Source organism: Orbicella faveolata, unplaced genomic scaffold (assembly GCF_042242905.1).
Source record: "Orbicella faveolata isolate gen_17 unplaced genomic scaffold, um_ofav_v1 contig_47, whole genome shotgun sequence".
NCBI lineage: Eukaryota > Metazoa > Cnidaria > Anthozoa > Scleractinia > Merulinidae > Orbicella > Orbicella faveolata.
Genome location: NW_028301577.1, coordinates 26255424 through 26279701, shown reverse-complemented (window position 1 = coordinate 26279701; position 24278 = coordinate 26255424). Strand labels below are relative to the sequence as shown.

The 24278-nt window shown below is 39.8% G+C and overlaps 2 protein-coding genes across 4 annotated transcripts; one reads left to right on the top strand and one right to left on the bottom strand.

Annotated features, from left to right (window-relative positions):
* Window positions 1-841: 841 nt before the first annotated feature.
* Window positions 842-17653, top strand: LOC110068761 (uncharacterized). Of its 2 annotated transcripts, none has more exons than XM_020776169.2 (23): window positions 842-958; window positions 1073-1323; window positions 1469-1549; window positions 3547-3604; window positions 4198-4280; window positions 4711-4814; window positions 5456-5601; window positions 5834-5947; window positions 7090-7204; window positions 7576-7666; window positions 7937-7998; window positions 8471-8553; window positions 9175-9259; window positions 9793-9837; window positions 10692-10743; window positions 12092-12322; window positions 12917-13334; window positions 14299-14483; window positions 14964-15009; window positions 15240-15301; window positions 15646-15690; window positions 15932-15969; window positions 16060-17653. In XM_020776169.2, the coding sequence occupies exons 2-23, from the start codon at window positions 1138-1140 to the stop codon at window positions 16223-16225; spliced, it is 2496 nt and encodes an 831-aa protein (XP_020631828.2). In that variant the 5' UTR covers window positions 842-958; window positions 1073-1137; the 3' UTR covers window positions 16226-17653. The 2 variants fall into 2 exon arrangements, with proteins under 2 accessions (XP_020631828.2, XP_020631826.2); XM_020776167.2 differs by having other exon boundaries at window positions 5834-5956.
* A 1144-nt stretch (window positions 17654-18797) lies between these two features.
* LOC110068705 (uncharacterized) lies at window positions 18798-23799 on the bottom strand. 2 transcript variants are annotated; one of them, XM_020776105.2, is made up of 5 exons: window positions 23612-23799; window positions 22362-22421; window positions 21249-21329; window positions 20571-20705; window positions 18798-19980 (listed from the first exon to the last, which is right to left on the bottom strand). In XM_020776105.2, exons 1-4 carry the CDS (start codon window positions 23721-23723, stop codon window positions 20575-20577), a joined length of 384 nt encoding a protein of 127 aa, XP_020631764.1. In that variant the 5' UTR covers window positions 23724-23799; the 3' UTR covers window positions 18798-19980; window positions 20571-20574. The 2 variants fall into 2 exon arrangements, with proteins under 2 accessions (XP_020631764.1, XP_089136098.1); XM_089279972.1 differs by lacking the exons at window positions 18798-19980; window positions 20571-20705 and having other exon boundaries at window positions 21104-21329.
* Window positions 23800-24278: the final 479 nt, after the last annotated feature.

Genomic DNA, 24278 nt, shown 5'->3' with positions numbered 1-24278 from the left:
TTTTCAGTTTTCTCATCTTTTGCAGAGAAGACTCATTTTACGGCTCTTGTTCGGTATTGTAAGCCTTATCTCGAGCAACTGGAGCTATCATGATCGATTTAGGGAGTTTTTAGTTTTTCCTCTCCCAGGTGGAAGCTTGCGAGGAGCTGCCCAGCTTACCAGACCTTTCGAGAGTAACGAGGTTGTTACTTTCGACGGTTGTCGCGATAAAAGAGTTCCTTTGCCTGCCGCTTATGTTTCAAGTTCCGTGGGCGATTTTGTTGAGATGCTACAGTCCGTTGTATTAAAAGGAATTAAAACTAAAACCCGGTCCTCTTGTGACATAAGCATAAGCATAACAAGTTTTGGAAACACGAGAAAAGAGAAATACAATTATTCCAATTTTTTTTTCCCGGAAAAAAAAAAAAATGGTTAGTTGGGCTGGCGATAGGAAAGGAAGCATTTCATTGAATGGCCGAAGAACGGACAAAAACCAGAGAAATCTCAATTCCCAGACTGGAAAATTCTTCGGCTCACTAGTCGCTTTCATCCTAGCTTAAAATACCTCCCAAACCGTAGTCATATTCACTGCGCAGTTCAAATTTTTCTATTATTGACTTTGTCACGGACGAGAAAATAAACAAAGTTAACTTTGCCCATCTTTGTGGCAATTTTTTAAGGAGTATGTCTGTTCTTATAGCCGTAAAAGGAGATCGGTAGCACAGAAAAAATCTTAATTGGTCTGAAGAATTCACAATTTGCATCAAGAGTCTAATATTGCCGTGGTTTCCAAATCGTGTTGTTCTAGTGACGTTAATATTTTCACATTCAAGAGAAATTTTTAACGCCTGGTGACGTCACGTCACGAAAACGTAGCGTTCATCACGAAACTCTTAAACTTGGAGTTTCTACATCGTCGGTCATCAGAAAGTGTCAGCTTTTGAAGAGAACCGCTGTCAGGTTCATTAACGACCTTCAGGTGTGTTAAATTTATATATATATTTTTTAATTTGCGAGGATTATCCTTGGCCAAGTTTTCGAGTTATTTCACGCAATATTGAACCCGTTTTGTCCGACTTCCGCCCTCCCCCAGACCGGAGTCACACAACTGTGCGTGTTTTGTGTTAGCGAAATAACTGAATGAATGGGGGCTGATCGATGGGAGACTCGTGGAACATCAACAACTTTAAACAAGCTCTCGTCGACGAAAAGAGAAGCAACTACAAACCCACGTTTGGCGCTATGAGGCATTCGCCTACTAACGAGAGAGGAGTCGTCGCGGACGTGAAAGTGATTGATGTTGAGAAACGTAGGAGCAAAGAACATTCCAACAGCAAAAATTATGTGCGTATGAATCAACCTGTGATTTTCGCCTGGTTTCCTGGCGTTTCACTGTCATGTTTAGTCTGTGCTCCTCAGTGATTTGAAATTAATTCGTGGAAGAGAAATTCTCTACATGTTTACACAATTGCTTTGCGTTCCTCTTCAGGAATACAAGTTGAAAGTAAAATGGCTGGACGAAAACCAATATTGCATATTTCGACGATACAGTATGTTTTTCGATCTACAGGTAAGCTGGAGGTTAACTTCAGTTCATGAACTTTTGTCAAGTAGTTGGTTTCGCTTAGTTTGTCGTAGTCTCTATTTGTTTTCCAAATGACAACAATTAACGACTCGCAGTTAAGACCATTCTTTGCTCAGCGGGGGAAAATATCAGCCATTTATACCCTATTCTCAAAGTTGGACGTGCTTGCAAAATAACTGATGCGAAACATAAGCTTTTGATGTAAGCAATACTTTCGAACTAGCCCACGTTCTAACTCGTACAGTATAATTATTTACTTTCGATAAAGCCTGTATTAATTGTTTAAAAGATTATCGCTTGCGATATTCTCTCTCGTTAGTGTAAAGCTCGTAGCAGTTCCTTGAAACCCAGTGTTGAAATTAGTGTTTCAATATAAGTTAATCTTAGATGGAGTAACAAAATTTCATCCCACATTTGCGAAGCTAGTTTAATTCAGAATGCCGGAAGACACGAGAAACTTCCGCTTAACGGATTATGACGACGGAGATATTAATTATAACTTAATTATATGGAATTGAATTACATAATGCAAAAATACTGAGTCATCGGTAAATATAAGCTTTAAAGCTTGAAGGTGTTTTTTGATATTTTTCCATCCATGATCGACACGCACGGATAAATTAGCCCTTTACATTAATTGCTTACACGTTTGTTCTCATAATTAGCATAATTTATAATTATCGTATTCACTTTAGGTTATTAAAATTAATAATTGGGATTGAAAGTCAGGTATCTGCAATTCGAACTTATTACAGTATAAATATCACGATGTGAAATTTACTGATTTGTGAATTAGAGCCCAGGCCAGGCAGAGGCTGATTGGCATCTGACAAATATATTTAAAGTAAGAAATATGACTCGCAATTTAATTGGTTTCCGAAAGCAATTATTTTTCACCTTGTTACCTTTTACTCCAAGTTCCTTTCTTAGTGGCTTCACTTTTTCCAATGTTTTTTTATAAATAATTATAGTTCACCATTAAATTTTCTCCAATTCTTATTGGTTTAAACTGATCACGTGACGCAATAGTGTTCATCCGCGGAGAGACACTATCAGCCCATAGTGCCCGTCCGAGGAAAATACCCGGATGGATAGTACTCGTCCGTGAAAATATTTATGTCAACAAGCGGGCTTACAGAAAATAAACAATTGAATTTATAATAAGAGGGTTTTTTTTGTTTTCTTTTTCAAATTTTACGTTTGGCTTTCACAGCTTTCATCTAAAAAAGTTGAAAATAATTCAATATGATTTTTGAACTGGCGCACAGAAGAAAATTTAGTGGTGAACAGTAAAGACAATAGAGTGTATATGTCTCGGAATTATCGGTCTGATAGTTGCCCCTTGGAAATTTGATGTTCTTAAAACTAGCATATTTGCCCTCGAAGCTTCGCTTCTTGGGCAAATATTTGTTTTAAGAACATTAAATTTCCGCGGGGCAACTATCAGCCAATAGTTCCTCGACAGAAACATTCTATTGTTTAAATAGCAACATGCAATTATATATTTTGAAAATTATTTGCAAAATATATTGCATGTTACAATATTTTTCCACAATTTCTCCAGGTTTCCACCTAATCTCGAAATCCAGATCTTCCATGGCCAAGTGTCAAACAGAGTGAGACCTGGGTATGAGATAGTTCCCACCATAAAAGAAAATCCATTTCTTGCGCACTCTTCTCCTAACTCCTGCAGAATTTCCACTTCCTTCCCACTTAACTGCTGGGCCCTGTCCCCTCCTCTGGATAAGACGCTAGTCTCCCCCATCAGTCAGTCAGTATGCCGGCAACTCGAGTGTAAACTGTCTTTGTCAACGATTTTGAACCCAGACTGCATGATCAAATCTTGCGACTCTTTATGCTCCCATCCATTCATAGAGTACATGTGCACAGCTGGGGTAGATTTCGACAATACTTCAATGTAGTGCAAGGTTTTTTAATTTTAATTTTCTTCATCTAATTTAATGTGATTCAATTATCAACAGGCTGGCTTGCGACAACTTTTTCAGGAAAAGCAAAGTATTTCCATTCCTGAATTACCTGGTAAGAGAATCAATAATTAGAATTCAAAGATAAGTTATCTATGTCAAATAAGTAAAAAATATAAAAACATGAGATTGCCTTAAATGGTTTCAGAATGTTAAGTTTTATTTTTTGAAAATAATGTACATATATGGAAGCAAAGAATCCTTTTCAGACCTTAGGCATGATGGAATGTGAAACTGGCAGACAATATATGAATCTTGGCACTTGATTCATTGATGTTTCATACTATGAAACTTCGATGTTTCCAAATTCAGCTTTCACTTGGAAAATTCCCCCAGAAACCAAAAAGAAGTAATTGCATTATTAGACTTTTAACTATTGTGATGGCAATGGCAGTCTTGCAAAGAGATGATGGCGTGAGTCAGGGTGGTCAGAATTAAATTAGTCCTATTTAAAAGTTCTTTTAAAAAAATAAAACTGAAGTGGCTGCCAACGACTTTTTGAATAATAAGCTTGCACAAGATATTTGATCAGAAGACATAAATATTAAAATTTGTTGCCAATAGACCAGGTCTTGTGAAAATATTTGTACATTGTACTTGACTGCTTTCTGTTAAGTAACCCTGTGCTATGTTGTTTTTGATAAACAGTTGCTCGCTTGGCTTATGCCGGTGGAATGCTGTTTGGAGCACTGGCAAAGAAGCAATGTAAACACATTGAAGACTTCTGCCAGGTATTAGACTCAACATTTGATTGGCTAACAAATCAGAACTGTTGGATTGCATTGCTCTCATTCTTCCCTGTGATTCAGGTCAATGTTGTTCAATATGTGGCCCCTCTAGTTGTTGCACTGGAAAAAGAAATTGTGATCTTTGTTCTTGAAACAAATCAGATATTAGGTTTAAGATGGAACAATTAGCAGCTCAGACGTTCAGTCTCAGTTATGGGGCCCTAAAGTCCTTAAGTCCAAATTCTAATTTTGTTGTTGTTGTTGCTGCTCTAATTTGCATGTATTGTTTACAGCAGTTCTAAAAAATAGTCAATTTAAATATTTCCCTTATTCTCAAACTGTTAGATGCTCAAACGAAATTGCAAGTTGATTAAGATGTTTTAGATGTATGTCGTAGGATGTAAGAAGAAATTGCATTCATCAAATTTTCTAGAGAGTGATCCAGCTACCTCCAGTTGTCTCTCAGTCAGACATTGTTCTGCAGTTCTTCAGCCAGTGGGGAACAGATGCATTTGTTAGACCTGATAACGAAAAAGGGTGAGCTTAATATAACAGTCTATTTCTTGTTTTTCTGTACGCATTGCAGGCCTATGATTTTATCTACATTGTCTGTGCACATATTGCGGATCTATGAAGCTAGATTGATGTATACCGTAAACTGCCGCTTATATATAAGCACTGGGCTTATACAACTTCGTAAGGGCTTTTAGATGGGTTAATAAACGAATGGGGTGTTTATTTTCGAGGGACTTATAACCGGAATTTAAAAAACCCGTTTTGAAACGAGTTGTAGCTACACATGTTGATTGAAACAGATTTTTCCTTTACTAGTAATTAAGCTTTAAGACATCATAATAGAACAAATTCAAAACAAGGAAAGCTAGAGGGGGATCGATATCCAGGGTGGGGGGCGGGACTTATAATTTGGGGTTTACAGGTAGATAGGGCAATAACTGGGTGGGCTTATAAATGGGGGGCGGGGGGTGGGGGGAGCTTATGAGCAGCACTTTACGGTATTTTTACATGTCAATTCTTATTCTTGGACCGAACTTGTAGATGACTGTTGGACGGTCAAAAACATCGTTCTTCTTTTGCGTGCATTAATTGTTATATCACGAAATTCATTGAATTGATATTGCATCATAAATAACGTATTCCCCCTGGTCCTGTCAAACTAGCAAATTACTCACATCTCCCACTGGACGAAATGATGAAGAATTTGTAGAGAGGTACCATTCGGTTGCTGAGTTTGCAGCTGGTGGAAAAGGAGAGATGAGCTTGAGAGAAAATGAGGTTGTGACTGTCATTGAAAAAAACAATACAGGTTTGTAGGATATCTGCGTACTCTCTCTAGATCAGCTAGATCTTGTTGTTTCACACCTAGTAAATTGTTTATTGGTGAAGGGGTGGGGGGAAGGAGGAAAAAAATCAATGGGGAGAGGTGGGTTGCATTTTTTGCTTGTAAATTTACACAGAATATCCTGAATGTCTTGTCATGAAATTGTCATATTTTGGTGCCAGAGATCAAATGTGTTTCTTTCATACCTTGATTTCAGGTTGGTGGCTTGTCGCAAACTCAAGAGGTGAGCATGGCTTTGCCCCGGCAACATTCCTTGAACCAGTAGATCTTGGCCAACGATCAGAAGAGGAAGAGTGGAGAGAAGTCGAAGGTGATGATCGTAAGTCCCTTAGTTAAACCTGATTTTCTACACCAATTCAATTGATCATCGTTCCTCTCCTCGTGTTATAGCATGCGTCGCGCTTCGCGCTCCACTCGTCTCGTTTCCCCCTCTACTCGCGCTTTTTATTTTGCCCTCTTTCGCGTACTTTCTCGATTTCCCCTCTCGCGCGCTTTTCATTTTACCCTCTCCCTCGGGCTTATCATTTCCCCCTCTCCCTTTCGCTTCCTCGTATCCCCTACTCCCTGGGGCTTCTCATTTCCCCCTTTCTCTCGAACTTTCTCGTTTTCTACTCTCAATTGGGCTTCTCGTTTTTCCCTCTCCCTCGGGCTGCTAGTTTCCCTCATTCCCTCCCTTCTAATACCTGCCGCGCAGCCCACCTAGTTAAGGCCGGGTGCCAAAGGAAAGATCTAAAAGAAACTAGCGTTGTCAGTGTTGGTTCTCACAGTGACTAGAGACCTTGTGTCATGAGATGATTAAGGGTTTTCCTCTCCCTCTGAATGAGATATCCAATGTAGGATACTTCCCAACAGGTTTCCCCAACAGTTGACCTGTATCCATTTATACGCCTGGGTGGAGAGAGGCACTGTGAAAGGAGACAATTAATTGGCCTCTGCATCCAGTGCTCGACTTTGAATGACCCGATTCGGTTGGCAATGCACTAACCATTGAAAAAAAAACAAAAAAACCCAAAAAACTAGCCATTGCCACCAATGTTATTTAGGCTTCTGCGCCCAATCCACCGTGGATATAAAATGTAAAGTGCAGTGCTTACATTCCAGAAATCAAAATCATCAGATTGCTTCATGCCTTTAATTGCTTACTTAACGTACGTTTGCTTGTCTAACTTGTATTTGGTTGGTGGCTTGTCGCAAACTCCAGAGGTGAGCATGGCTTTGCCCCGGCAACATTCCTTGAACCAGTAGATCTTGGCCAACGATCAGAAGAGGAAGAAAACAGAAAAAAAAAAAATAGCCATTGCTACCAATGTTATTTAGGCTTCTGCGCCCTATCCACCATGGGTATAAAATGTAAAGTGCAGTGCTTAAATTCCAGAAATCAAAATCATCAGATTGCTTCATGCCTTTAATTGCTTACTTAACGTACGTTTGCTTGTCTAACTTGTATTTTAGGCTTTTGGGTAGCTCTTGATTCCTACACGGCTAAGAGTGATGACGAACTTACATACAGAGCTGGCGAGGAGGTTGAAGTTTTGGCCACCAGTAACTTCGGCTGGTGGAAGATAAGGTGTGCACGGCGTTAACGCATGATTCTCATGGATATTCTTCAGCTTTCAATGCAACGCACAAAGCTTAATTCTGTTTCAGTCCATGGGCTAGGATGTCTCAGTCACGTACTACTGTATTGTCGTGAGGTGGTTTGGAAGCAGTGAATAGCACTCACTTACTGTTATTAAGTAACATTCCACTCCAAAAACACAGGGGTGTTGGTGCAAGTCTGCGATTGGAACGCAGAGAACAACGAATCACAAATTTAGCTTACATAGAATTAATACTGGCGTTGAATTAAAAGCTAGTAAATTGCAGGCTTTGAAAACTAAAAGAAACAAGTGCGTTTAGATTTATTTTTTATTTATTATTATTTTTTGTTTGTTTCAGAATTAAGGGTGAGGTTGGCCTTACACCAGGATCCAATCTGGCGCCAAAGCCGAGCGTGGATCCCCTCAGGAATGACGAACAAAGAAAACGGGTCAGTGAAGCTCACTACTCTTACAACATGTGCCTTCTCGTGTTGATATTTAATAATAATAATAATAATAATAATAATAATAATGATGATGATGATGATGATGATGATGATAATAATAATAGTAATAATAATAAAAAGCTTTATTTAAAACTGAAAGACCGATCAGCGAAGTCCGGGAGGAAGACGCTGGTATAAACCGATGATCAGTATTTACCCTCTCCGTGCTTGATATCAAAGAATTGATTCCACTGTCTTGGTTTTAACTTCCAGGTTTCTACATATTCCAGTATCAGCGGCATATACGCAAGTATTAGGTCTCCTCCACCAAGAAGGTACTACATTATTGCTTAGCACTTTATAAACGAAGTATCAAGCTGTGTTCAGCGTGTTTTATCTCAGAATGCTTCGAATTTTGAAAAGAGCTTCCAAAATGAGACATGCAGCAAAAATCTCGTGTGAAATATTTCACTGAAGAAATCCTTATATGGCATAGTGATACAGGGCCCGGCGACAACTCCATATAAAACTGAGCAATAGACATACTAGTTTTATGGTTTATTCTTTGAATGCAGAGAGATCCCCAATATGACGAAACTTAGAAAATTTAAAATGACGTTCAGTTCCTAAAAGGCATGCTAAGCAGATATGCATCGGTTTGTACCCTTACCCACCCCCCCCCCCCTTCCACCTCCATCTCCTTTCCGAGAACACAGGTAATTCTTAACTTTCGAAACATACGTTCTTCCACAACAATATATACTCAAGACAGTAACTAGTAATCGTGCGACAAATTTCATTTTTCAGAGATTCCTGTAAAACAAAGAAAAGTGAAACCAACGACAATGACTCCGCAAGGGCACGAATTTTACGCTCCCAATCCACGCCTCGTGAGTTCCATACTCCTCTTATACTGATTACGACTAGATAATTCTTTTTGATGTTGCTGGTATTCATTTGTAACAATCAGCGTACTCGTTGATGATATTACCAGAGTAAACTGACATCAGATTTTACCATGAAGTCCTAGAACTCGAACGGTTCACATATTTCTCGGTTGCCAGTTGAGTAGCCTGCACCCCCACCCCCACCCCCCCTCCCTCTACCTTCTCCTCCAAGTCATACTTTCGAGATAGGATGCTGATGCTTAAGTACAGTTCCAGAGACAAATTTCCGAACTAGTTCTTTGTCTTCCTGTTCTACCTATCAGTTTTTAAGTGTACTGATATTGTATGAGGTATAGTTGAAAGCACAGTTGAATCCCACTTACTCGAACCTTTCGAGAGCTGAAACCAAAAGTCGCTTCCCTTGGAATAGTTTCACTGTAATTTCAACCATGATACCTCTAGCTCCCAATTTCTTAAACTTTTTTTTGCCCTTCAATCGAATTAAGTTGCCTTGTCTGTTTACAATAAAATAATGAAAGCTTAGGTTTGCTGCAAAGCAAGATTAAAGATCTCTTTGCGTAAAGGAAAATTGCTTTGTTGTTGTTGTTTTTTTTTCCTGTGAAGATGCTTTAGAATACGCCACAGTGGAGATACTCCCAAACCCTCAAGCAGGAAACAGAAATCCTCAAGTCAGCTTTGAAAATGCCAGGTATAAACGTATCTCATAGTTTTCATAATATTTTTTATGTATTTCTGACGCCAACTGACTTTTCTAGCATCGCATAGGCTTGCAAACTTGCACGGAGAGTTATGTAGCTGTAATTGTGTGCAACGTAAGCGGGCCTTCGATGCCTTTTTAGCACGAACCAGGAAATCTGATATTTTCGGCTGTTTACAGTTCTCTTGGCCACGGGAACAAGTACGTATATGTTTTTTTCCCTCTTGAAGAGTTTCCAGTCCTTGTCATCGGATCAAACATGCTGCGTGAACGCTGGGAGAACTTAAAAAAATGTCACACTAGGAAAGTTGTAATCAGATATGACTCGTCTAGTGGTCTTTTCACTTCTGTCCAAATTTGTGAGATTTTGATTGGTCAAAACAAATGGCATCTACATCAAAGTTGCCATAGAATGCGTCATTTTGTCCAATAGTAACGCACAACACAGTTATTATTACCATGAACAACAAACATTCTTCCAACTTCTTTTAAAGTAAAATAATGCTATATTTATTACTTTTCAGTGACGGTATTCCTCAGTATGCAACCGTTATTCCAAAGCATTTGAGGTAAAGTACTTGTATTGATTTAGAGCGGTGTTAGAAGGTTTTAACCTTTTAAAACCGCGGTACATAAATCTGAGCGATCAAAACAAACACAAATAGCTAATCAGAACTGAAATCCGAGCGCGGGAAAACACTCGTGGACTGATGAATGAATGAATGGGTTTGGCCTTGTTCCATGCTGGTTTTGCCTTGCACTGCAATTATAACACAATTTTCCGACTAAGTAAATGGGAAATCAAATCAAGCGCAGTATTAGAAAACAAACAAACAAAAAAAAGAATTCTATCAGGTTTGGTATAATGATTGTCTGGTCTAAAGCAACGACTTTAAGTGACTAACAATGACGTATCCATTCTTTACTTAAGCGACTTTCGTCCTCGTGTATTGTAGTTTACTTAACGCAGGTTCAGTTGGTATCATTGATAGAGCAACAATTGGTTTTGCTTTCACTTCTGATTAGATGACAAAGTGGCGCGAGTGTTTCAAGAGCGGTTGTCGTTTGAGACGCATTTGCCTTGGTTTTACATTGCCACGCAAAGCGATTGGCTTAAAAGGCTCGCACCACTTTTTCAGCCAATCAGAAGTAAAACCAGAACCAATCGCACTCACACGTTTTCCCGCGCTTTGCGTCTGCTACATGTATTTGCTTCGACTTTTAATTGGTTCATTGGATCGTCTCTGTCCTTTTGTGCTTGGCCAGAGTAGTGATTACGACACTTAATTGAAAACCTTTCAATCGCCCTGTGTAGTAATCGAAAACCAAACCAGCTGCGACTTACTTTCAGCACTCAAGTGAAAACCAATCTATTAATGAATCCAAATGAGATTGTTTTGTTTCTTTATTTTGTGTGTTTTAGACTCAGATCGCATAGTGTGAGTGAAGACGGCACGGAAACTGCAAGGAGACCGGTAGGTACCGACTATTCCCTAAGCAGTTCAATTATGCTTTACTTAGTTAATTATTAAAATGTAAATTTACTGGCCTGACGAATTTCAGAAAGCTGGCGTTTGAGCGTTAGCCATCAGCCCGGGTTGAGGGGGGGAACTCCCATATGAAAAGGTCGGGATGCTCGTCGGAAAGTTGAATTAAACCCGTAAAGGCGACCAATCTTGAGCTTTATGTGACTCCTAAAAGATACCACTTAAAACGGAATAGGCTCGATTAGCAGCCGCTGTTCAGGAAAGGAGCCCGCGCTAGTGGACCGGACTGGAGAGACCGACGGAAATCGAGCCTAAAAACGGAGAGGAGGGCGGTTTTTCATTGTGATTTCTTCGAGTGTACCTTAAAAGCTATTTAGATACTTTGCTTCTGTAAAAAGATAATTTGTCACCTGAAGATGTATTAAAAAGTGAGTCACATTTGTTGCGAATTTTTTCATGTCTTGATTTCTTTTTAGCTGCCATCATTGTTGTTCTTGATGCACAGAATAAAATCTCCCTAGAGCTGTTTTCTTTTTTCTTAGTTCAAAGCGAGCGCATCCATTTACATTCCCCGGTCGTTGAATTCCCCACCGTTCACACCCTCGACCCTGGAAGAGAAAATAGAAGATTTGCGCACAGACAACACAGCGTAATATGGTAGCTGTTTAAATTCCTGATATAAAATACTTGTAAGAGGTGCTTACTGGTGTAACGTGCATGCGCGTGGCGTGCCGTTGTATTATCGATAATCAGATTGCTCCATGGTTTATGAGTTATTAACAAAAACTGAATTATTGGATAATGCAATTCAAGAGTTTTCATTGGTTTAGCCATCATGATATATGGGCAGTTATACAATCATCTACAAATATGGTGGACGTACGCGTAATGTTTTTGGCGTTTTCATCTTTATTTTATTTTAGTTTTCAACTCGCCTCGTTGGCTATGTGTCATCTCTTATTATATGGCTAGCTCCGTGAGCGGGCAAGATGAATCAAATCCTGCGCTGTGATTGGCTACCCAAGCGGGCAAGATGGAGCTAACTTGCCCGCTCGGGACAACCCGCCGTGTTCCGCAAGAAAAATTTCCCCGAAAGCCGTATAATAAATCCTTTACTGACCAAGCTTGGTCGGTCAAGATGGCTGGATATTGGCCTCGTTCTTTTTTTGCGAGTTTATGGACTTCGACCCCGTCTCGGTCCATAAACACGCAAAAAAAGAACTTGGCCAATATCCAGTCATCTTGACCCCACACTTGGTCAATAACCCATACATATCCAACGCGCGCTCGTGGAAAAATTGTTAATTAATATGCTTCTGAAATTTTTATGCGACAGAAACGGAATGGCTGCCCAGACCTCCCTCCCCCTTCCTCTGTGTGGGTATCACACAACTCTTATGATGGCAGCCATGATGACCCTGGATATGCGACAGTGCGCGAGTTTAGACAACCCTTGATGGCCAGTACGCCCAGAGTACGCTTGCTACAAGCCCCAGATGATGGCATCGTCCGCTTTGGCTCCCACAAGTATGAGAATGTTCTCAGGCCAGATCTTCATGCAGCCACTGTAAGTACTGTACGTGCGTTACATGAGGAGAGGAACGTCATCACGCAACACTTTTCACCCCATTGCGTTACGACCCAGACATGGCTTTTTTATCCGCCTACCAGTTGTTTTTTCGTTTCGCCCTCTTTCTTTTCATAGACTCTACCAGCCTGGAGTCAGATTCAAGACGTTCTCCAAACTTAAGATGCATCCCGAGAAATTTCTCTCCTTTGGGAAATGAGTTGTTTTATAATGCAAAAAAATTCCTGGTGTTTAGTAACACCAAGAAGGCTTCCGTAAAATCGCTCTATGCATCTTGCATTTTGTAACCTGGCAGGGCTTCGTGAATTTGGCCTGGTTACCAGACGACCGTTTGTAATAAATGACTTTCTCAGAAACAGAAAGTCCTCGGGAATTTAGGAGATCTATTTGAGAACCTAATACAGTTCTTTTTGATGCTGGCCTTTATAGGTTATTTGAAAGATCATTTAGCCTGACGTTTTCATGTCTGTAAGCTTGTATGCCCCGGAGTTTGGATTGGGGCGTGGTACGAGGAAAGAGAAGAGAGTAAACATTTCAGACTAACAGTCGTTTTTCGTGTTTCTCTCATGTTAGCCTGGGGAGCATTATATGGCTATCACGAATTATACTCCTCCAGCTGATCGCGCTGAAGACCTGCCACTATCAACGGGTGAGACGGTGCGTCTCCTCTCTGAAGATGGCGTCTGGGCTTTTGTCTGCACCGTGGACCCTGCCAAGAGAAGAGGGTGGGTTCCGTCATCAATGCTGAAGAGGAAAGGAGGTTCAGCGCATCCCGCGACCCGGAGATCGTTGTCTGTGGGTGATATTTACAACGCATTTGAAGATGAGCACGCCGCGGGACAGAGGATAACCCCAACCCCCAAGCCACCTGTGCCGACGCCCAGGAGTGATCTGGAGATGAGAAAGCAGCTTTCAGTGGATTTCGTGGGTGCACCTGGTGAAGAGGCCCCTCCAATGCCAGGCGCCCCTCCTGGTCATGATCATAACCCTGGTAAGAAAATCTTGTTGTCTTATCACTGGGTGATCAAAATGTCATTTCTCCTTCTCACAGTAATACAGTGTTAAGAAGATAGGTGATGAGAATAAAGAAAATCATCAACTAAGGGATATCTTGATGAACCACCAAACTCTCAAAACTTACGTTAAATGAAATGTATGACAGTCAGTACAGAGAGTTGATATTTCGAGCTTTGGTACATGTTAAGGTAGACAAAACGTACAGATGTTTCAAGACGAAATCAGATAGGAAATCGAGCAATTTCAGCTTTTAGTGGACAAAAACCCTGTACCCGAATAATTTTTAGGTATTTTACAGTTCTTTGTACATTTTCTTTAAGCTAAAGATATATATGGTTGCCTGAAATATTCCCAATAACTCGAGAAAATAAATTTCAGAGTTCAGAGAAATTGTGCAAACACAGGTAAAATTTCTTCATCAGTTTCATTTCGCCGGTGCTTTCGATTGTTTCGTTGCGAAACGATGTAAATAATCTCAGTACAAAGTTTTTGTCCACTTGTTACTCGAACTTGTGGCGGATTGCTTCTTAATACGCCACTCTCGTAAGGTTACCCATAGTGATCATCTTAAAGCAATTCCCTTTAATTATCACGAGTCATTGCCTACGACAAGGCATTCCTCGTGTAATCTCTCACATTACCCACCTGTTGCATATTTTCCCGCGCTTGTCACCGAATACATGTTTTCCCGCGCTTTCCGCCCTTTGCTTGTTTTCTCGCACTGACTTCGCCACGTACGTGACATGATTTCCCGCGCTTGGTGGACGATGCGCGGTTTTGCTTCAAATTGTGATTGTCCTCTTTCGTTGTACACAACGCAGTAATTGGCCCCCGCGATAACATTACAACATTATTTTTTTTAATCGTGACGAAACTACTGAAACTTTAGAAACGGCAAACCTGCGTAACCTGTCTAAGTTTATATTTCTTATTTCCAGGAAAGGTGAATGAGCATTACTTTGCGCGGGAAGACTTCACAACAAAAAATTCCAAGTGTATCTCCGTACGTAAAGGAGAGGTGGGTCAGTTACTGGAAGTGCAAGCCTCGGGCTGGTGGAAGATGAGTGTTGAGGGTGTGGTCGGGTGGACGCCTGGTGATTTCTGGGAACTGCTACAGGCTGAGGTAATGTTATCGGTCTTTCCGAAACAAAGACCACTTCGTGTGCCATTACTGCGACTTCTCTGTTAACCTTATTGCCTTTACAATATAGTTGAGAAAATTAATAGGAGAAAGCCCTGGGGTTAAATGGAAGATAGCTTCATAGAGCTTCATAAAGGAAGGGGCAGGACTTAATAAAGGCGTTTAAAGGGTCATTCCCTCTATGAGACTTGCGCGCAGGGAACCATGGTAGTTGTATTCATTACGCATACGACATCGTCGAGACATTGCATACAACTAACATGATTCCCTGCGCGCGCGTCTCATAGATGGAACTGGTTATTCAAAGAGGCAATTAATTGAATAGGAGAGGGTCATAGAAGAGGGTCTTAAGAGAAGGGGGACCTAGAGAAGTGCTTAGAAGAAGGGAGGCTCTTTTTGTGGATTGAATTGTCTGGATACAGAGTCTGCTCTAAATTTGGAATTTATATTTTTAATTCACAGGAAGAATCACCTAAGAACAACCCAAGGGAAAGAATAAGTTCTTTCGGTAAGTGATGTTTGTCGCAGAATACATGATATTCGAGATAATGACTTTCTCTAGTATTCACTATCCCTTGGTTTCTTAATGCAAGTAATAAAATGGTCAAAATTCTATGAGCTCCACTGATTGCTAAGTAACCTTTTGTCAGAACACGCGCAGTTTTTATTACGAAATCATTGTTGTGAAGACTAGATTGCTAGCCTCATGATCATTTCTTCTTGTTTGTGTAATTGCAGGGGATGAGTTGTGGTACTACGGGAAAATGTCCAGACAAAAGTGCGAGGAGCTTATGTTGAGGGTATGTGATGGGGACTTTTCTCATGTTTTGCTTTTTTACTTTCAATTCCATTACATTACAGAATCAAAGCGAATTTAGGGATAGCACTCTTACGTAGATGTGTGGATGTTTCTTACAAGTTTGTCTGTGTTATCCAATTGACAAGTTCAAGTTGCTGCAGCAAGGTTGTTCAGTAAAATCAGGAGCAGTTAATTAAATTTAGTATCACTGACTCTGAGTCCGGAAGAAGAGAAAAACAGTTTGCAAACAAGAAATACGGAGACAGTCTCAAATTATGTTTTCGCGAAGTTGTACAAACCTTGTGATAGCGATTTAATTTTTAATATTATTTTTTCTGACCACAGAATGCCAAAGAACTCGACTACTTGATAAGGGAAAGCACTCAGAAGGTCAGTGGATCGAAATCTGAATTCTTTTAAGTTCCGAAAGATGGAGAATATATAGACCCTGGTCTTGTACGAACCTTGCTTCGCTCGGTCCGTCGGCTGTCATTGAGACCTCGAGAAGATATTTTCCAACTACGGCCCGATTGATACTGTGAGAAGAAATAAGTTGAAATCATAGAGCAATAAATCGACGGTTACACCAGAAGTTAAGCTAATTTATTTCATTATTTTTTTTTTTTTTCAGTTTGCGTCATTCGTGCTCTCGGTCAAGTACGGTGGAAAGTATGTATTAATTCAACCTTTTTACCGATTATTTCCAAAATTCCCCTCGTGACTACATACCCTTAAACTCTTTTTTTTTCCAAATTTCAGAATCCGTCATTTTCCCATAGAGCTGACTCCAAGTGGTCGTTACGTCATCGGCAAACACGCGTTTGACGGACTGACGGAAATCGTGACGTTTTACAAGACACACGCGTTGTTTTACACGCAAAACAAGGAGCCAGTGAACCTGGGTGAATCATTCCGAGGAATGTAGATCGTCTCTGCCATGGTGTTAGCCTTCTTGCGAAGAAATCCCTTCGGCTTGTCCGCAATTGCAATGATGGACTAAGATTTCTTTGACACGCAATCAAAGAGATATCTTTACTTGTCACGCTGAAAGATTGCGTGACTGTAACTTTGAAGTGCGCTGTACTGATAAGAGATTAATCAATCAATCTCGAGAATTCTTTGTTTGATAAGTAGATTAAACAATTTGTCGGTTCCAGACTCTTACAATCTGGTGAACGAGTCGAATGAAGTAACCCTGATTGGATGAGGAGAAGTATATAAATCACTTATCTCCTCTCCTTTGTAGAATTTTCGCTTCGCTGACCACATTCCCTCCTTCTCCATATTCTAAGATCTTGGAACCTGTCTTTCTGGGAAAACTCTCCGCACATTTAGACGTGTTCATCGCATTTTCAACTAAGAAACTCGCGGCAAAATAGAATCCCTTTGCTTCAAATAAAAACAGATATATTTAATAATATAACTGGAAAAATAGTACTGAGAAATTTCTCAGTAACTTTGTCAGGGCGTGGCTATGCAAACTAAGAAATGAGCACAATTTCTCCAAAATAGGCATCACGGAGTAGCATATCGTGACATGGTGTCTTGCTCCAATTCGGAAACCGACGTTTTTCAGCAAATGATTCTCCACTTTCTTGGAAAATTCTGTGTATCCAATATGTTCTCCTGCTTGAGAAATGCTGCGTAGGAAATCGGAAGTTAAAAAAGCCACGTCACGGTTTACGCATCTTGAAAAATTTAACCTAAATTTTTCAAGTTTGTCGTTTGTAATCCGTGCCAATCTTCTCCATCCTTAAATATCCTTGTTCCTTTATGGTTTATTATTCTCTCTCTGGTGTTTTCTATCTTAGTAAACTACTATTTTCAGGTTTCCTTGAAAGTAAAGGTAATTTTGTACATGGCTAAGATACCGTGACCGAGCTCCTTGAAGATGAATTCAGTCTTGTGAATGGTTTTCTTGGGAAATAACATATGTGGATGGGAGCTGTTGCCGTCGCTCAAACGGTGATAATCATATTTATATTTTCAATAAATTCATAAATTTTATTGTTCTTAGAAGACTTTTTAACGCGGTTGTTGTAGCAATTTATCAAAGAAGGTAAAATGGCGTATATTTTAGATAGAGCTCCAGAAAGTAGTAGTATTGCCCGAAAAAAAAATGGCAGAATTGTAAGAGTTTTATAATATAAATATAATATGAATGTAATAATTCAACTGTAGTTTTTTGTAGAGATACTTTATTCAATACTTGCAAAAAGCACATTTATGCGAAACGAGTCAGAAAAAAAATATTTAAATGGTAACGTTAACAATATTCTCATGTATTATGTGCGAAACGGTTTTTTTTTATACATAAATATTCAAGAATCAATAAACAAATGACTTAACTGTAGTGGACACCTGTCCTAGGCCAAAAACGGTCACCTGACAATGTTGAAAGTTGTTTCATTTGGTGCTTCAAAAACTTCAACAATGTTCGGAAACTTTTCAAGGAATTTTCCATATCATTTGCCTCCTTTTCGAAAGTTCTGGAATATTTGGTTGAATGTGGCGGGTCTTAAACACAGGTCACGGGTCACAGGTTATTATTATTTTTACCAATACTGAAACAGCCTTAAACCTTTACTAATACTTACCTGAAGCCTAAATATTGTCTTAGTGTAGTATTTACGCCTAAGGTTAGCATTAGGAAGGTGTTAGGGTTGTTCCAGTATTGGTAAAACAATGACCCGTGACCTGTGTTTCAGACCCGCCGAGTTGAACAGAAGGCACCAGGCACTCCATCCCACATCCAACGTGACTCACGCAACGCCACGATTGAGTGATAAAACTACCGCGCAGGGTTCGTACGGGTCCTGAAAAACCTGGAAATTCTGGAATTTTACTGTGGCATTTTCCAGGACTGAAACGTCCTGGAAAAGGGCTGCCGGTCCTGGAAAGTTCTGGAAATTTGTTAAACTCAAGTAAAAAATATGAAATGTATGACAGACAGTAAGGAAAATTAACATTGAGATCTTGGGAGTGAAAGGGTTAATGTGGATTTTAGAGTTCTGGAAAAATCAATCTGAGTCCTGGAAAAGTCCCGGAAATTTGTTTCTGAACAAGGGTACGAAAACAAAAATAGAGAGCTTAAAAAACCACGACGGCAAAGGCATCGAGAGGGGGGCGGGGATTTAGAGGATGTGGATTTTGTGAATATTTTGGCAGAAATGAAGGCAAAATCTTTGGGCAGGTTCGTCATTGTAATTTCTAGTTTGTAGCATTGCTAGTACTTCTTGTGTAACAGTTTGAAGGTTTCAATTCTCAAATTGCAACATTTTTGGGGCACGCGCGCTCCTCTGATTCTGCAACCTTAAAAGGACTAGCTACCCACCCTTGAAAATTAAAATCCTATATCTGCCCCTGTTCATTACTGGAGTGGCAGAAAAGAATGTTTACTCAGATTAAGATTAAAGATTCGGAAAATAAAATAAAATAAAATAAAATAAAATAAAAAAAAGATTAAAGATTCGATTGATTGACAAGCAAGAACACAATCATTTGACCCAGCTTTATTTCCTTACTCACTAAGACAATTCGATACATGCAATAGAAACCATTCATTGGAATCCGAAATAAATATAAGCGGCAGGTCTTTCCGGCGATATTAGACCAATAACAACAGACGCTTCACCGAGTTATCTACTATACAATTACAAAGACTGGCACTGGAGGAGGCGACTCTTCGGAGAGTTTATGTGGAGAGCTAAAAAGCGTTTCAGGATTTGGGATTTAACATTAAAGGTGAAGCAAAGATTAAGAAATGGTGACGATTAGAGATGATTTGAGGGCAAAGTTACGGTTTGCAGTTTATTAAGTAATTATTGGTTAGTATTTTAGGTTAATCAGCGTTGTTAGAATTTAGGTATCCATTGTAATGTTAAGCAGCCGAGCTTGTGAAGATGATAAGTTTATTAAGTAAACTGTAAACTTGAACATGATCAACTTGAATCAATTGCTGTCAAAATCCACTTATGAGGGGCAACATGTCGAGACTTCTTGGTTAAATGGCTAATGCTCGAAATCTTGGGCCCGTTTAGAGGCTGCGAGTAATTTATTCTATGAATTAAGCCCCAAGTTGACCATGTAGCAAATGTACATAAGATTTGAGTTAATTGGTTAGTTTGGTTCGCGAAAAAAAAACTTTATATTACTCTATATTATTCAATCGATCGAGCTCTAAATAGCTTAATGACAAGAACACTAATGTCAACGGCTTCAGATAACTGTATAAATAATCTATGTAACTTAATGTCTGCTCATTCTTTTTAGCCCTTATGGTTATTTTGGACAGGCAGTACTCTATACTAATTTAATGTTTATTGTAATTATTTTATAAATTGTGAGTACAAATAAATGGTTGTTGTTGTTGTTGCGGCAAAGTTTTCAATGGAAATAAGCTCAGGGAATAGTTTCGAGATATCTTGTACGCCTTTAATAAGCTTAGGAACAAATCGCTATTGGTTAATGAAATGAAGAGTCCCTTCGAAACGGTTAGGGTTAGTTGGAATTAGCGTATTAACTACTTTGATACAATATATTGACTAGTATTAAGTTGAGAATTCGACGTGCCACTTTTTGAGATAGAAAAACTCTCGACAGACGAGAAATGGTTTGGGGTCAAAAGGATAAAGGTTAAATATAAATCCAGCTGGTTTGACATCTCGGTGTGTCTGCGACCTGAAAGTAAAGAAACATGACAACTTTTTTCAAAGAGTAACCTGCGTAGCTGGCGGACATCCTGGCGGAATCTCGCGAGCGGGTGATACCTTGGCGCTAAGAAGGTAACTGAAAAAGCTAAGGTGTGCATACGAACCAGGTGGCCCATCAGGCCGGAGCTTAACCCGGTTCCTGTAGTTCAAGAAAATTAAGGCCTGGCTTCAAAACTTTTTCATGAAAAGAGTGAGAGGGTATCTAATTTCTTAAGCATGTTAAAAACACCTTATAACCTTGGAATATAATTATGAGCAAGAAGTTCGGCAACCTTAAATATTTTCTGGACTCATATAATGTCACTTGACCTGTCAGGGCTATTTTTTAGCTCAAATGTCTTTTTAGCTAAACGGCACCACTTTGTACAGCATCTAGGAAGCTGACGTTATTATATAGCTTGATAATGTTAAGACGATTAGGCATATCATTTCCGTGCCCGGTCTAGTACAAAATGCCGTTTGTTTTCAAAATCAATGAAATATTTAGCGTAGTCTAACGTACAGAGGGACTACTCGTATTTACGAGGCGGCGAGGTTCACTCACTAAGGTGTACTCACCGGATCATTTACAGAACTGTGAACAACTGCCTGGGCAAAACCTTTTGGCAAATCGAATATTCCGTGCAGAGGTGCACTGCCTGTCGCTTCCGGCAAGCTTTTTACACAGTGCTCCGAAGACGTCCTGACATGCCACTGAAATTAATGTTTTATTCCTTAGTGTAAATTACAAATCCTTTCCATTGTCACCATACCTTACTTCGGGACGGAACATAATTTTTGAAAGGGTGGAGAGGGGTTGGGCAAATTTCTGGGGCATGAAACTTTTTTCTCACCTTTCGGTTATGCATGACTTTGTTTGGTGGAAAAAAACTTGTGCAAGAATTTTTTTAAAGTCAAACCTAAGACCTGGTCAGGTCATGAATAGGGTGGGGAAAATCGCAGGTTTAGTAGTTTTGGGAAGCGGGCCGCACACTCCACCTAATGTTTCTGGGAGTAGCCCCCCCCCCCTCCCCCGCCCCGGGGGTGACACACGCAGTTATGCGGCTTCGAGGAACTCTTGACACTCGTCATTTGTTCTCTACGCATATATAGAACTTTAATCTTTCATTCTCAAGATTAAAATATCAATTCTCAATGATTGCCATACATTTCCTTTCATTGCAGTCGTGAGAATTTGGCCATGGCCATACGTCACGACAATGTCCTTAAGCTTGTTGTTTGAAATCAGTGTGTTACCTGCTCTGCTCTCCATAGCATCTTTATAGTAGTCAAAGCCATCGGCAACATCAGAAGCGAGGTCCTCGTATCCCAGGTCATCTATAAAACAATGAACTTAATGTCATAAAATCACTTCAGCACTCACACGTGTTACATAAATAGGGACGGATCTAGGATGAGGGTGCAGGGGTGCGCACCCCCCCTTCCCTTGAGATGAAGCCTTCTTCTTTTTATTCACTTTTAAAATTTGTTTGCCTCACCAGTCAGTTATGCCATTAATTCCTCATTGGTGCACCCCCTCCTAAGAAAACTCCTAGATCCGTCCCTGCATATATTCCGTAAGGAGACCCCAAGGAATCCTCCGTTGCGTGAAGGTCTCTGCTAAACATGGGTTTGTTTCACAGCAGATACGGGCTGAAGAAACGTTAGGAAATAACAGTGATACTTGTGTCAGGGTTTCCTGCTTATTATGTGGTCTGCTTAATACAGGATTAACTATACATTTTTCCTCGCGAAACAGCGATATCGCAGTTTCGACCCAAAGAATTAAACGCTAACACGCCGTGAATCCTATACTCTATTAGGCCCCGTCCACACTGCACCGGTGGAATTTAAAAACGCGACAATCACCGGTCATTTGTGTTTGAGGAAAAGTCGGTGAGGAAAATCGCATGATTTTCGTTACGCCATCGTTTTCGATGAGCATCGTTTTAAAACTATTTTCTGTCCACCCGAAAACGAAACAATAAACGGCGTTTTCAAATTCCTCTGGTTTAAAAGCGTTTTCAGAAAGCTTCGCTTTTCGACGTGACGGATTAGTGTAGATGGTAGGCTTAACTGTAGAAATAAAGCTGCGTTTTCAAATTTGTGCAGCGGAGTATGGACGAGGCCTAAGGTAGCTGCTTAGAACGGACGGATTTCACGTGATTCTCCGCGCGTTTTGCATATACTTAGGATTTCCGACTATTTTCCGAAGATCTCCGAAAGTATCATGCACAAGTCATGCCATCGTTTCCGATCATTTTCTGCCCATTTCCGAAGATTGTCAAAGATTGCAAGCACCTTTCCTAAGATTTGAGAGGAACCTGGAAGTTTAACACTAGAGAAAGACCTACAGCCGGCCGTAATCACCTGTTGGTAGATACTCCGCAGGATCAATGTTGTCCACTTCAACGTCCCTCTTATCCTCCTCTGATAAAAACAAAAAGCAAGGAAATTTTAGTTTGTTTTCAAGTCACTCCTGAACCCTTCTGAACACAGCATTAATTTAGAGAAAGAAACCCGCCGAGTGGGAGATACAGCAGGCGCAGGTAGCGCGCTGGCAATCGTTCAAGGTCAGTGGATGCCTTTCTAAACATATGGCGTCATTAAGGACACGTGACTATATGTTAGCCAGCTCCTGATTGACTCCAGCTCCTTGCCATGAATGCATGACGTATCAGTTGTTTTTCTTCAAGTTTTAACCACTCGCTGTTTGTTTGCGCAGCTACACAGTTTCGCATGTGCCTTCCAATAATATAATTCTTTATAATTACTCCTTTTCGACGGCTCGGCGCGAGGTAAATAATTCATGATGTTATTTTGTCTCAAGCAGGTGACCCCTGGATCGAAAGATTCCGTTAGCAAAAACATGATATTATGCGTAGTTTGGCATGGCGTAGAGATTTTATTTAAAGAAGAGTTTAGGAACAAAAACCAGTAACGTTTGTTTTATCTAGTTAAAGCTACGATTCTATAGTTTTAAAACTTGAAGTTTCTTGGTGCAAGCAAGTGAAAATCGAAAAAAAGATACAGCGAGTTCAGTTTTGAAACTCCAAGCTGAACTGTTACAAAATACAATGCAACATGCTTTGTTCTGTTTACTTTACTTTACCAAACTTACAACGTAACTGGTGATGTAATAATCTGAATTCTTTGAGTCTTAGCACAAATTATCATGAAGAAAAAAAACAGTCTTTATCGTCCTTTCAAATCACGATACTTTTCCAGGCTTAAGATCTTACGAAAACCTAAACCAATCTTTATATGGCAGACATTTCTTGCTGCGGCGCTTTGATACTCTGCTGCGTCGCTTTTAAGTCAAAGGGAATTGTCTCTCTCTTTGCATATGTTAGACATGTCATACAGGTCAAAAAGAAAGGTCAGATACTCATAAAGGAATAACGAGGAACTTTGTTATTTTTCAGTGCTCTTAGGAAAATTACGATGATCTATCAGAAATATCTCAGAGCGGTCTGGAAAAGCCCAATCTGATGCATAATACTGAGACCAGGTTACTCAAGATTCAAAGTAAGATAAGAAAAACCTCAAAAAAACGCGGGAGTTTTAATAAACTCAGCTTACAAACAACTCAGATTAAAATAACAAGGAATATGGCAAACCTTCATGCAGGTTCTTCCACATATCATTTTCGGTGGCAATGGAAGCTGCTTGAACCTCGAAAATTCCAGCGATTCCCAATAAGAGAAGAACGAAAGTAGTTTTTACCGCCATTTTTGACCTGTTCCAACGCCCTCAAGCACTCCGCGCTCCGTTCAGATCAACGCTCAACTCTTCAAAGGTTTCCTTGTTCAAAGGCTTATAAAGGAGTCAATTATTCTTATTATAATGAATGTTATTTATTATGATCTGTATTGGTCAATTAGGTGACTGAATCGAATTAATTAATATTTTATACAAGCAATAACTGTCGAATTCAAAACAGAACCATTCTGGATTTGTTTATGTAAAAACTCTCGAATCACAACCTCAACGCAACTTCGTCTAAACCAGTTGTTTTGACCTTGGGAATGTCAAGCTTTTTTTCTGTATTTTTTCCAATAAACTACAAACGATTCCGCTTCCCTGTGGAGTCTTTAAAGTTTTATCGCTTAAGTTTGAAGCATTGGGAATTTACCTCGTTAAACGTGGGCGATACAAAACGTTCTGCCTTGTTTTTAAAATGAAATAAATTGATGTACACAATTTTGACTGCGAATCGGTGAGGGAGAACTGTTAAATTAGTAAATTTCTTTGAAGCGTTCCATAAACAAGTCGTAGTTTTGAAAA

Excerpts from the sequence above, each read along its gene's own strand:
- LOC110068761 (XM_020776167.2), top strand. The coding sequence starts at position 1,138 with ATGGGAGACTCGTGGAACATCAACAACTTTAAACAAGCTCTCGTCGAC. Across the intron at positions 5,602-5,833 it reads CATTGAAAAAAACAATACAG|GTTGGTGGCTTGTCGCAAAC; the intron begins GTTTGTAGGATA and ends CCTTGATTTCAG. Across the intron at positions 10,744-12,091 it reads CGGAAACTGCAAGGAGACCG|AAACGGAATGGCTGCCCAGA; the intron begins GTAGGTACCGAC and ends TTTATGCGACAG.
- LOC110068705 (XM_089279972.1), bottom strand. The coding sequence starts at position 23,723 with ATGGCGGTAAAAACTACTTTCGTTCTTCTCTTATTGGGAATCGCTGGA. Across the intron at positions 22,422-23,611 it reads GTGGAAGAACCTGCATGAAG|AGGAGGATAAGAGGGACGTT; the intron begins GTTTGCCATATT and ends TGTTTTTATCAG. Across the intron at positions 21,330-22,361 it reads TGCGGAGTATCTACCAACAG|ATGACCTGGGATACGAGGAC; the intron begins GTGATTACGGCC and ends ATTGTTTTATAG.